Source organism: Lutjanus erythropterus, chromosome 11, assembly GCF_056507025.1.
Source record: "Lutjanus erythropterus isolate fLutEry1 chromosome 11, fLutEry1.hap2, whole genome shotgun sequence".
Lineage (NCBI taxonomy): Eukaryota > Metazoa > Chordata > Actinopteri > Lutjaniformes > Lutjanidae > Lutjanus > Lutjanus erythropterus.
Genome location: NC_139327.1, coordinates 38298164 through 38310714, shown reverse-complemented (window position 1 = coordinate 38310714; position 12551 = coordinate 38298164). Strand labels below are relative to the sequence as shown.

General features: G+C 40.1%; 1 protein-coding gene across 1 annotated transcript in view; it reads right to left on the bottom strand.

Moving 5' to 3' along the window:
• Positions 1-12551, bottom strand: part of grk6 (G protein-coupled receptor kinase 6) — a 68335-nt gene that overhangs the window by 22004 nt on the left and 33780 nt on the right. The window contains exons 3-5 of the mRNA XM_084730054.1: positions 9097-9209; positions 3628-3705; positions 2416-2516 (exon numbers count right to left, since the gene is read on the bottom strand). Of these exons, the coding sequence (XP_084586180.1) occupies positions 2416-2516; positions 3628-3705; positions 9097-9209 (292 nt within the window). The remainder of the gene's footprint in view (positions 1-2415; positions 2517-3627; positions 3706-9096; positions 9210-12551) is intronic.

Sequence of the window (12551 nt, the reverse complement as noted above, 5' to 3'; positions counted from 1 at the left end):
TCAACTAACTAGCTAACAGCAGCAACATTTAGCAGCAGTTAGCAACAAGTAAAGCTATCTGTCCATCGGGAAACTCCATAATTTTCTCCACAAAATATAATCCAGTTTCACCAAAATCAGTGACTAAAGATATAAAGTTGTGTTTTTGTCAGTGCTACCCCTCTGCAGGTCCTGTCAAGAAGGGAACCCTAGATTTATGTGATCTGTGAAATGAGATTCGTACGTGTTGTGTCTTCATTGTGTTCACCTTTCCTCAGGCTGAAGGTGCTGCCAAAGTCTCTTAATGCATTTATATAATTTGTGTTTTGTGAACTACATAAAAGGGCTACAACTAGCATCTTTTTATGAACCCTATGTTAAAAAATGATAAATGAACATTGAACCTGGTAAAACAGTAAAAAGTAGCTACAACGGGACGATTTGTCACGTTAGGATTTCCCTGCGAATCCTTTCAATGGTGGGGTGCGTTGATTTCTGATGTGTATTTAAATCTTTTAAGTCTTTTATTTAATTCTTTTATTTTGAAGATTTACAAGGTGGATTAGGTGAGGTGGATCAGACCTCGACCACATTGCATTCTGGGTGAAAACAAACAAGATAAATATGGGTTTTTGGGGGATTTTTTGTGAGTCACGCATAGCTGCTCCAGTGAAGTCCCAAAATAAAAATAAAGAAAATTGAATAATGGCTTCCCTTTAAAGTCTATGGAGAGGGAACATTTCCAGGCATTTGGACATTTCTTGGCTCGATGCAGACATCTGACTTGGGATAAGAGTTGGACTGAAACTGATGACAGTCAGAACACGAGTACAGACAAGAACTCAGACTGAACATGTTGCCTCCTCAGCTGATGCGCTCCGCCTCTGGACCAATCAGAATCCAGCACGTGGAGACTCGAGTCATTTACTGACATTAGACTCATCAATAAATAACAAAGAAGTGCAAGTTGGTTAACACCAATAACTCATCACATGAGGTCACAGCGACTCGTGACTCGACTTGAACTCGACTCTGGCAGGACGTGGAGCAGAGACAGAGCCGACATTCAAATCAGTGCGTTCGGGAGTCGTCTTTCTGCGGGGCATTTTGTTTTGATGTGGTTTTTCAATGCGTGTTTGTAGCATTAACCACAGGATGTGAGAGTCCAGAGAACAGAAAGCTCACAGAGAGAGAAATGACCGTGTGGAGGTTTAAGTGTGAGATCTAACACTGACACTGTACCTTTTAGTTCTCCTTTTATCTGATAGGAAATTGATTAAATCTGGTCTGTTTCCACATTTGTTGGTCAGGGTAATCTACAGTTCATTCGCAGCTAATCTCTGTGTTTACAGTTTGAGGTGTGAAAGTGGTCTTTATAAAGGCTGATCAGTAAAACCAATCATTTGGCGACGCAGCAGGGTCTGAAATTAACACACCAAGCCCCAAATGAGGGGAGATTTTCCGTTTGGTGAGTAAATATCAGAAGGCTATCCGTCACACGGGTACAGGGACTTCATGGTGCATTCAGGGGCACCTTGTAAACAGAAAAATCTGAAATTTATTCAAATGGTCACAAAGGCTGTTTAAAACTCTTATGTTAAATCAGAACAGTATCCCCCTTTTGATTCTACTTAAGCTGATTTGAAAATTCTATTAAAAAACTGAACTATATTCATGTACAGCAGGTCTTTAAGTACCTCTGTGATAATGTTCAGGTTGTTTAGACCCGGTGATTGATGTTTGTATCGACCAAAGCTGATTCGGCCCCAAGAATCCTGATCGAAGCATCCTTACTGCCAGACATGTAATTCCAGTGGGAAATACGAACGTTTTGCCAAAAAATATATTACTTCCAAAAAATGTTTGTTTGCAAGGATTTGCAAGAACCTGTCAACCTATATTCAATTGAAAATGGTACAATGACAAGATATTTAGTGTTCAAACCGATTAACTTTCTTGTTTCCTTTTGCCTGAAGCACGTTCCAAAACACTTGGGGCAGGAGGATGTTTACCTCTGTGATACACCAGCTTTTCTTTAAACAACACTCAGTCAGTGTTTGGGAACTGAGGACACTAACTGTTGAAATCTTGAAATTGAAATTCTCTCCCATTCTTGCTTGATATACAACTTCAGGTGCTTAACAGCTGTTGTCAAATTCTGTGCTTCATAATGCACCACACATTTTCAATGGGAGACAGGTCTGGACTGCAGGCAGGTCAGTCTAGTACTTGAACTCTTTTACTACGAAGACACGCTGTTGGAACACGTCCACAGTGTCCTTTTACACAATGTCCTGACTTTTTCAGAGTGGAGTTGTAAGTTATTCTAATGTTAAAATACCATAAATGAGCCCTAAAAATGTGTAATCATAGAATATAAATGCTATTTTGTTTTATTAAAACTGCCCAACTTAAGTGGGACCCCTGTGGTCTTACTTGGTACAGTCCTTGAAGAGCTCTTTGCAGGCCTCCTGCTGCAGCCTCTCGGTGCACTGAGCCATCATGGCCTCCTCCACCTCAGGCACGTGGTCCTCCGACTGCAGCGCCAAAAGAAAAGAGAAAAAAAAAAAAGCAAAACATGGAGTCCAGGTAAACACGGTGAGTCAACTCTGACAGTGGAGTCACAGAGGAAAGAGCCGGATGAACTGGGTTTAAGAAGACGATGCCGGAAGACGATTGTTCTCAATGCTCTGCGTGTTCAGACATGTATGTACATGTGAGACTGAAGAACACAGCGAGACACAGTTAACAGAAAGAACAGAGGGAACCGTCCTCCTCCTCCTGGTCTTGCATACATGTTGTCTGATGTGTGCCTACATGTCATTTTGACAATAAAGTTTACTGTTAAACTGTAAAATATCCTGCCTCGATTATATATCTTTGTCACAAGTGTTAATCTTTGGGGTCATTGCAAAAAATGTGAATTTATGTATATAGTCTGTATTTACTCTATTCTGTATAAAGAATATTGGCCGATCAGCGCCAAAAATGCAGCACCTGCAGCGTCCTAATCAGTAAAAATTAAGCTGGCACGCTGACATAGATTATCTATCTCATGCAAGAGTTCAAACTTATTTACTTTGCACATATTTATAAAGGGCAAAATCATTTTCTGTAGGCCTACAAGTCAAAGTGAGCAGATTTGTTCTGATTCTTGGATGGATGCCAGCAGCAGGCCAGGAGTTTCAACATCAATCTAAAAACTGATGTGTCAGCAGTGATTTCAAAAATCTATGATGTCAGCACAGGAGCCTGTTTACACCTGGTATTAACATGCGTCTTGGATGATCGGCTGTGTCACAACATCATTTTTCCAACCTAATTCTTGTCTCATTTGTAGTCTGATGAACAGTAAATTCACCACATCCAGGTTGAAAACAACGCCACATTTTATTTTTGCAAATAGAAATTATGCACATGATCATCTGCACATTGAGCTGAGAGGTGAGATTTCATCACAGGTGGTCACTGGACACTCATGTGGTGATGCTTTCAAATGCCAGTTGAGAACTTACGTACTAACCAGGTGTAAACAGGCTGAAATCAGCCATGTGAAATCATGTGAAATTAGTAAATGTCTTTAACTGAAGTAATTTTCTCTGCAGGGAAACATAGAAAGTAACAGAGGTCCATGAAGGCAGCGGCTACCTTTGGGTTGAAGTATTTCTCGATGAGTTCCTGACCGCAGTCCTTCCTCTTCTCATCTGGAGTCACCTCGTACTCCGCCTGCAAAGAAACACATCGAGACTAAAATGAGCTGGAGGCGACCATCAGTCACCCAAATGTCCCCGTTTCAGAATCACCTTTGGGTGCAGTTTACTGGGGTCCAAGTGCAGAACCAACATGAACCTACAAAAACCATCCATACGCCCCGGGCGCAGGAACTATAAATACTCAGGCCACATATCATTAAATTATTAAACAGTCATTGGGGAAAAATGTCATCGTGAGATAAAACAGACTTCGGACAAAGGCTGCACTTAAAACAAAACTGCTGGAATGGTTATATATTTTGTCTGAATTTATTCATTGAATGTCATATTTACTTTACAGTGAATACTTTGGTTCTACATACAGTAACATAACATAGAAGTATATATCAAAACGGTTTATTGAGACTGAACATAAATGTAAAAGCAAATTACAGGTAAAGCTTTTTTTGAGTCAAACCCTAATATATTTAACCCTTTCACACCTAAGTTTTGTGCCTTTTTTCCTCCTACCTAAGTAAAACAGTGTTCCACAAACATCCTAATTTTTTCACACCTTTTAGTTCAACATTCAACAAAAACAGTGAACAATAATCTTTGCTGTCTAGCTACCGGTATGTCGGGGCTTGCAGAAGAACCAGAAACACAAAACCACCTTTGTGTGCTTCTGAAAAAATGAAATGGCAACAAAGATTTAGGAAACAAGAGTTAAAGTAGCTCAAATATGACACATTTATGGTCAAACTCACTTGTCATCTGAAACAATAATGTCAGGAAAATCCATCACCGTTCATGGGAAACGTGGACAAGACAAGTCTAACAGTTAAGGAAGGCTGTGTTAAGTTGCCTTTTCTGAATGTTTTTACTTAATTTTACATTTGGGCCACCAAAAGTGTACTTTGGCCAGCAAGCGCTTCACTGGGCCACTTGCATCTGTTAAATAAACATCTGTTTATTTTTGTCAATCAAGACACAATAAGTTTACAACAGCAGAGGCATCAGTGCTAAAAAAAAAAAAAAAAGTTTAAATCAAAAAGTTGAATCAAATGGTGACCTGGAAATTGAAAGTGAAACGAATCGTGGACTTGGAGAATGATGACACCCCTCATAATGGCTGTACTGAAGGTCAGTGATCAATAACACCGAACGACTGCTCAGCTGCACCACCGGCTCTCTGCGTGTCCATTGAAACCTCTCAAGGCCCCGACTTCAGAAAACCCAATTTAAGACTTAATTGAGGAGTTCGGGGAGGCCTGCTCCACACCCTGCAGCACATGGACTGATTGTATCTACTCCCCCTCACATCAACCATCCCTCTGAATGACTTGCAGTAAACTGAGCCTGACTGGAAAACTCCAAAGTGCTTCCTCTGCCCTCTCACAGCGAGAGCCTGTAAACTAATGCTAAGTGACAGCGGAGACGGTTCAAATCTCATTTCGCTGCTCCATCTCGTCCTCTCGCAGAGTTCTCAGAGAAGAGACGGGAAGTGGTCGCGGGGTGAAAGAGTGCATAATTGCTTCGCATGCGAGTTGTATCCGCTGGATGACTGAAAGCTGTAAAGCTGAGCTGGTCAGTCAGACTGGAGCCAGACTGAGGTCCTCATCAGCCTCCGCCCAGCACACCTGACAAACTGATCACTGAACTTAACTGAACTGATCACTGATCCACTGAGTGACCGATGAACATATGTGACATCATTTCACACGTCAGAGACAGTAAGGCAAACGTAACGCTTGATACCAGAGGTGTGGACTCAAATTTCACAAATGTGATCACTTGAGGCTTGACAAAATCAAAAAAGACTTCGACTTGACTTGGACTTCAACACCAATGACTTGTGACTTCACTTGGACTTGAGCCTTTTGACTAGGGATGTGTGCGATTAAATTGACTACACAATTAAACGTCGCCGCCCTCATTAACTGGCACCAGAAATGCCAGTTGGTTAAACTATTTCTCAATATTTCATTCATGCACAATGTCATTTATCTGTTGCCTCTAAGATGTTATGCAGCCGCCCGCCACTAGCCGGGGCAGCAGCCCCATCAGACAGCAGCCCGTCTCGCCGTACGCCGTAAGGGCACGTGACCCGGTGGCCCAGGCAACCCCGGATGTTTATATCAGCCAAGTCAGACAGATGACAGCTCGTAAAACCAGCGCAGTTTGTCAGTGTTTTAATCTAGAAAGGAAGTTCTGGGTGAAATCTTTCACAGATGGTTCTACATATAACCCTTTATGTTGGGTTCTAGGTAGAACTTTTTATAAAAGTTCCCTTGGAGCCCTTTAAAAGAGTTCTAACAAGTACCAAAAATGGTTCTCCTACGGGGACAAGCTGAAGAACCCTATATAGTTCTAGTTAGCACCTTTATTTCTAAGGGTGTGTGTAACGCTGTCAGAGAACATGGAACATGTTGCTGCAGAAATAAAACTTTGATCGAGGCATTGTTTGGTAAATGCAACATTTTTAAGATTTGAATTGATCGTTAATTTTACCAATGATCAAGTAGCAAATAATTTGTGATCCTACTCACAAGTGATGATTGAGAGAGATGCTGTTTATAGTCTATGCATTATTTTTTAGGAAAATGTTGCATATTATGCCTCTAACCTTGATGTTTGTTGAGGTGTAGCTGAGCAATGTTTCACATCTGTGTGTATGTGTGTGTGTGTGTGTGTGTGTGTGTGTGTGTGTGTGTGTGTGTGTGTGTGTGTTTGTGTGTGAGTGTGAGAGAGAGAGAGAGCAAAGGAGGAAACCACAGTTTATCATTTATTAACTGTGCACCCAAAAGAAGCTAAACAAACACACACACACACACACACACACACACACACACACACTCTCTCTCTCTCTCTCTCTCTCTCTCTCTCTCTCTCTCTCTCTCTCTCTCTCTCTCTCTCTCTCTCTCTCTCTCTCTAGTACGAATAAAAAAAAGAGTGAGACTGAAACATTCCTCAAGTGAGCAGAGCGAGCAGCGAGCCGTTCACTGTGACAGATGAGGTGTGTGTGTCCCTGTGTGTATCTGTGTGCGCGTGTGTCTCCTGGATGCAACACGGGAGGTAGATGAGGGTGACACACTGACGCACTTTTCTCCCCTTTGCTCCCAAAAGTCAAGAGTTCCTGTATTTCATTAAATAGATATTAAACTCCACTTCCTCCTCCTCCTCCTCCTCGTCCTCCTCCTCCTCCTCCTCCCTTCAAGTGTTTGATGCAGGAAGTTTAATTATCCTGAAATGCCTCCAAGACCCTACATAAGAAGCTGCTCACCAACTTACTTCCACCAGCTAAAATAACTTTAAACACAGTTATTACACTTTTTAAATACTTGATTCTGATTGGTCAGTTACAGCATTCTCAGATCTGTTGTTTCTGTATAGCAGACCATCGTCATCAAGAACAGACTCCTGCTATGGGGAAATAAATCATTTTTAAATCAATATTTTGTGACAAATTATTAGGGTTCTTTGTATGTAACCATGCAATAAGGTTAAAATGTACAGCAGTGATGCTCAACCTGCAGCCCACGGGCCAAATCTGGACCACAATAAAGTGCCAGGTGGCTCACTGACCATTTTGTAATTCACACAGATGTATATTGGAAACAAGGGCCAGATATGACAGTGTTGTGTGATGGGTTGTGTAATGGCTGTGCAAAGTGCAGTAGGATCAGATGAGGAGATAAACAGGAGAAGACCACTATCAAGTGAAAAGAAGCAAAAGTTATGTAGAACTGAGGACAATTCAGATCCCAGTAATGTGCATTTTATTTTGAAAGAGTTTAAATATGCTGCTCATTTTGTCCCTGGTAGGAGCAGGTCAGTGTTGTGCATGATCGCACAAAAAGAACGTCATTCATTGAACTCATTTTTTTTGCGAAAGGTGAACTAATGAACGCGAGTGACTCCTTTGAGAGATAACAGCGCTCACACCGTCAGCTGATACACAATAGTGTGATTGCAGCAGAGAGAGAGACGGAGCGTGCGAGTATGGACAGAAACATCGGTGTGGTATAAAAACTTAAGTTGATCGTGCAGCATGAAGTATATGAACTGCAGTGCAGACTGGAGACAGCAAGAATAAATCAGCTCATCTCCCTCTTCATCTCCCTGCAGCTCTCATGTGTTATGGGGCGTTCACTTGCACTGGGAAGTCGGGATTTCGAGCTCCCAGTTGGAAATTTCAACAGTATGTTCAACTTTGCTACTAATAACTAAAGATATGAGTAAGTACACCACTTAGAACGACATTTTAAAGATACCAAAACAAAGAACGGAAGAACGTGAAGTTTGTTTTTGGAACTGTGAACTCTGAACGTGACCTAGTTAATTTTAATCTGTGTGAACTAAAGTCTGAGCTCCCTCTTTTTAAATGTGAACTTACACAACACTGGAGCAGTTTATGTCTATGAATCACTGCATCATCACATTGATTGCATGAGCTGCCGTTATTAAATGCAGTAAAATATCTGATTTGTCTGTCAGTCTTAACACCGAGATAATTTGGTTAATAAGTTAGTTATTTTGAGATGAATTATGGGCCTTTGTGTTTTCTGATTAATTATGTTATTATTAATGTTTGACTGTTAACTGGCCTCCTGTCATTTTGCAAAAGTGGCCTGCAGGCAAAGCAAGTTGAGTGTCTCTGATCTGCAGCCGACATGTCATCTGTCTGTCCACTGTTGTTTCTTTACATTTATAAAACTTGCAACCTGGAACACAGCAGCACAACATCTGGGCTTCCCACCCTGACTGTGACGTCACAGAATCATGTGACTATGTTGAATAAACTAAACCTGTTTTCTATCATGAAATGATCCTTTAAGCATTTAACTGTTTTAATTCTCTTTTTAACCCACTATAATACATTCTCTTCACGCTGACCTTTGTCTCTACCAAGTTTTTCTGTCTAGAAGTTTTCTGACTTTTTTCAGAATTATTCAGGAAACTCATCCTTCGCTGCATTTTCATTCATCGTCACCCTCCTCTTCATCAGACCTCTGTTTTTATTTTATCTCCTTCTTTCTCACCACAGCATGAGCTCAGGATGATTTTGAGGTGGGAACAAACACATTTCTCTCTTCTTACACACACACAAACACACACACACACACACACACACACACACACACACACACACACACACACACACACACACACACATCCCTCTCTCCCTTCTATAACAGGAACTAAGGAGCATTTCGAGGAAGAAAGAAACACAAGTCCTTGAGACCCCCACCTCCCCCCCTTTCCCACACACACACATTTTGTTCCTTTTGACTTTCCACACCAGTAGTCATGGAAAAGGGCATTCGGGACAAAACTCTCAAACTATCCAACCCAAACACACACACTTCCAGGAACAAGACAAACACACACACACTTCTCTCTCTCTTCCTCTCTCTCTTCTTACCACAGCGTCCAGGAACTTGACGCAGCGTCTCAGTTCAGGTCGAGTCTCACAGAACTGTCTGAACAGTAACCGTCCGATGGGCTGCCGCTCACAGAGGCTGCTGTAGTCCTGTTCTGTGAACACAAAGAGACAACGTTGTTTAATAAACTGTAACACTTAAAGGCAGAATCAGCGGGATTTGTCTGAGCTGTTCGTAAATGCATCAGAAAGACGCCAGAATGTCAAATACCAGTACTCTGATTTGGTCTTGAGTGTCCCGAGCCCAGCAAAATATTGAAAAAATAAGGAAATACTTGCAGAGGACAGGGTCTCTGCAGACAGAGACACCACCACATGCTTCTAGTGGGTGATGCTATATGAGTATGCATATTTTTTTTAGGAAACTGTTGCACATTATGCATGTAAATTTAGTTTAAATTAAAATGTGTCAGTTTCAGCAAAATAAAACATCTTTCTATCCATTACCTTAGTCTCTAAGGGGGCTTTCACACCTAACCTCTTTGGTTCGATGGACCCTGGTCTGTTTTCCCGCTCAGTGTGGTTCGTTTAGGCTGGAATGAAAGCTGTCAATCAAACCCTGGTGCAGACCAGGTCTCTGTCTGCTTCCAAGCAGACTGGTGCAGTTCATTTGTGGTGTGAGAGCAAACAAATCAACCACAGGGATTTTATGTCACAAGATCTGTGATTTTTAGCATGATTTCAAAAGCTAAACCTCTGATAAAACCACCTGCTGACTGTGAAATCTGTTCTGGAAGAGATATTATATTAAAAGTCATGTTTCCGCTATTTCTCTACCTGTTAGACATTATTCAGAGCTATCAGTCTATTTGCAATGTAATAATACTTCTAATTAATCACAGAGAACATAAATATACACATCAGAAGAATGAATGTGCTTTATAAACATCTGTCAGTAACCAGTTTAATTTCACCGCGTGGGTCCTGGTGATGCAGGGTGTCAAACAACAAAACTGTCCAATCAGCGAGTTACCTGTCAGTCACAACTTTTGGTTTGTTTGTAAAAACTCAGTGTGAACAGGAACTGGATCAGAACTAAAATGCAACAATGTATCATTTTTTCTTTTGGTTCTTTTGATGTGACAGCACCCTAAAATAAATAAAGAACAAGCAGTGTTACATATTTATGATGATGTAAAAGGTCACGAATTAGAGGTTGACTGATTAATTGAATTGGCCACTTCATGCTCTTTAAAAAAAACAATCATTATTATATTGACCTTTACAAATCCACTACTGGTCGACCTCTACATTCAACATCCTTTCAATGAATGAATAATAAAAAATAAATGAAAAAAATGATCAAAATAGTCACCAGTTAATTTCCTGTTGATCGGTTAAAAGATAAATCAACTAATAGTTTCAGCTTTTTAATTTTCTTAATATTTTCCTTCCTGTTTGTGTGACGAATTGTCTCTGACGTTCTCATGTCCTCCAGCTGATCCCAGTTCCCTCTGAACATTTTCTACCACATGCTGATCAGAGTGAACATGTTGGTAACACATTTGTTTGACTAATCAGGATCAACAGAAATAAATAAAATAACCTGGAACTGGACCTCAGCGTGACCTCCTCATATTTCTCCATAAAAAAATAAAAGAAGAACTTGTTACTATGGCTGGATGTTATGCTACAATAAGTTCAACCAAGTTCCTGTACTGGAAATGTGTCACCAGAAATGATCTGCCATTCATGTGTTTTTAACCTTTAAAGATCACTGAGGATGTCTGTAGTTCAGATTCTGTTTAATACCTGAACCTTTTAGCAACAAACGTACAAGTTTTCAACATTATGATGCAGCTGAAACCTGAGTGTTACAGAAAACAACAGTTAACGACGCATTCAATAATCAAATATCAGCACACACACAGCTGCTGCTGATAACACACACTTTATGATCACATTTGCATAGATCTGCAGTCTCATTCACTGGAAAACTGTCATTAACGCTGCAGACTTTGTTTAGGAGTTAAAAAAAAAAAAAAAGTCACGAGACTGAAAAAAGTAAGAACTGAAAGAGGTCAGAGGTCAGTAGAGTGCAGATCCTCGCCAGGCAACAGATGGTGAAGCACCTACTGCAATGCTACCACAACTACCAGACACAAGCAGCAGAAGTTCCCTCAAAGTTAACATGACCTTCACATACATTGTCCCGAGCTGAAACAAGATTTCAAGGAGTTATTGATCACTTCACAAGGAATTTAATATAGAACTTACCACTACAGTGACCCGCTACTTTGAAAGAATTTAATTAAAGGTGTCAAGTGTATTTTTTTGTTAAATCAAAGTTGGAACTATACATGTGTAATTTCCAGTGATTTCTACTTATAGACTACTTTTTCAGAGGAGGACAGAGGACTGATAGAGAGGTGAACATTATGATGTCCTAAAGCTGACCTTTGACCTTTTTGGACAAAAAATGTCATCAACTCATCATTTTCTATATATTTATATAATAAAACAGCCTTAATATTATCCTCAATATTTAGTAGATTTTAGTACATCCTTTAAATTTGGGATTTTTTTTCTCATCATCATCATCAGTTGCGACCATTTGTTGGAAACGTAGGAACAATGTGGAGCAGAGAGCACTGGCATTAATCATTCATCTCCCAACAATACTTCCTCAACACAAATACCCTACAAACAAATTCATTAATAAATAACTGGTAAGGTGCTTGAAGATATTCTGAATTTTACAAGCAGAGTCTGAATTCGGTGTAGGCCGCAATAAACACCAGACCAGAAAGTCAGAAATTATTGCTGCAGCTACAAATCCATTATTTATGTTGGAACTCTAATAATCATTAAAAACTGACATTTTATCTTAAAATGTTCACATTTGGGCACCTTGATAGAGTGTGCACCCATGTCCTGGGACTGAGGGCAGGTGTTGACAGACTGCATGTTGTCCCCTCTCTGTCCCTAACAAAAAAACGTAAAAGCTCCCCCTCCACAAAAAAACCCCTCTAAAAATTTAACTAAAACTCTAAAGTGTGAATATTTTCTGTTTTTCTTACTCTTTTGTGTTAGTTTATGGCGTTACCTTGGATGCACTAAACTTGTATTTGGCATTTTTAACTGTTGACTGACATTTTGCACAGAATTAATTGATTAATCGAGCATTATTTATTAAAAAATAACCCACAGTTGCAGTCTTTAAATATTTGTCATGATGCATATTGCTTAAAGAAATGCTGCAGTTGAAGTGCAAGAAAAGGAAAAAAGAAATCACTCTGAATTTGTTTGAACAGACTTCTAATACTGTTGAAACGATGGTTATTTGTAGCCCTGACATCCAAATCTCTAAACCACAAATGCTGCAGGTTTCACAGGTTTCAGATATACAGTATGTACATCTGAGGTTGTTTGAGCTCATCTTTCCAGCTGTGTGTCGGGACAAATAAAAAAAAAAAAAAACACGGAGGAAATGTTGA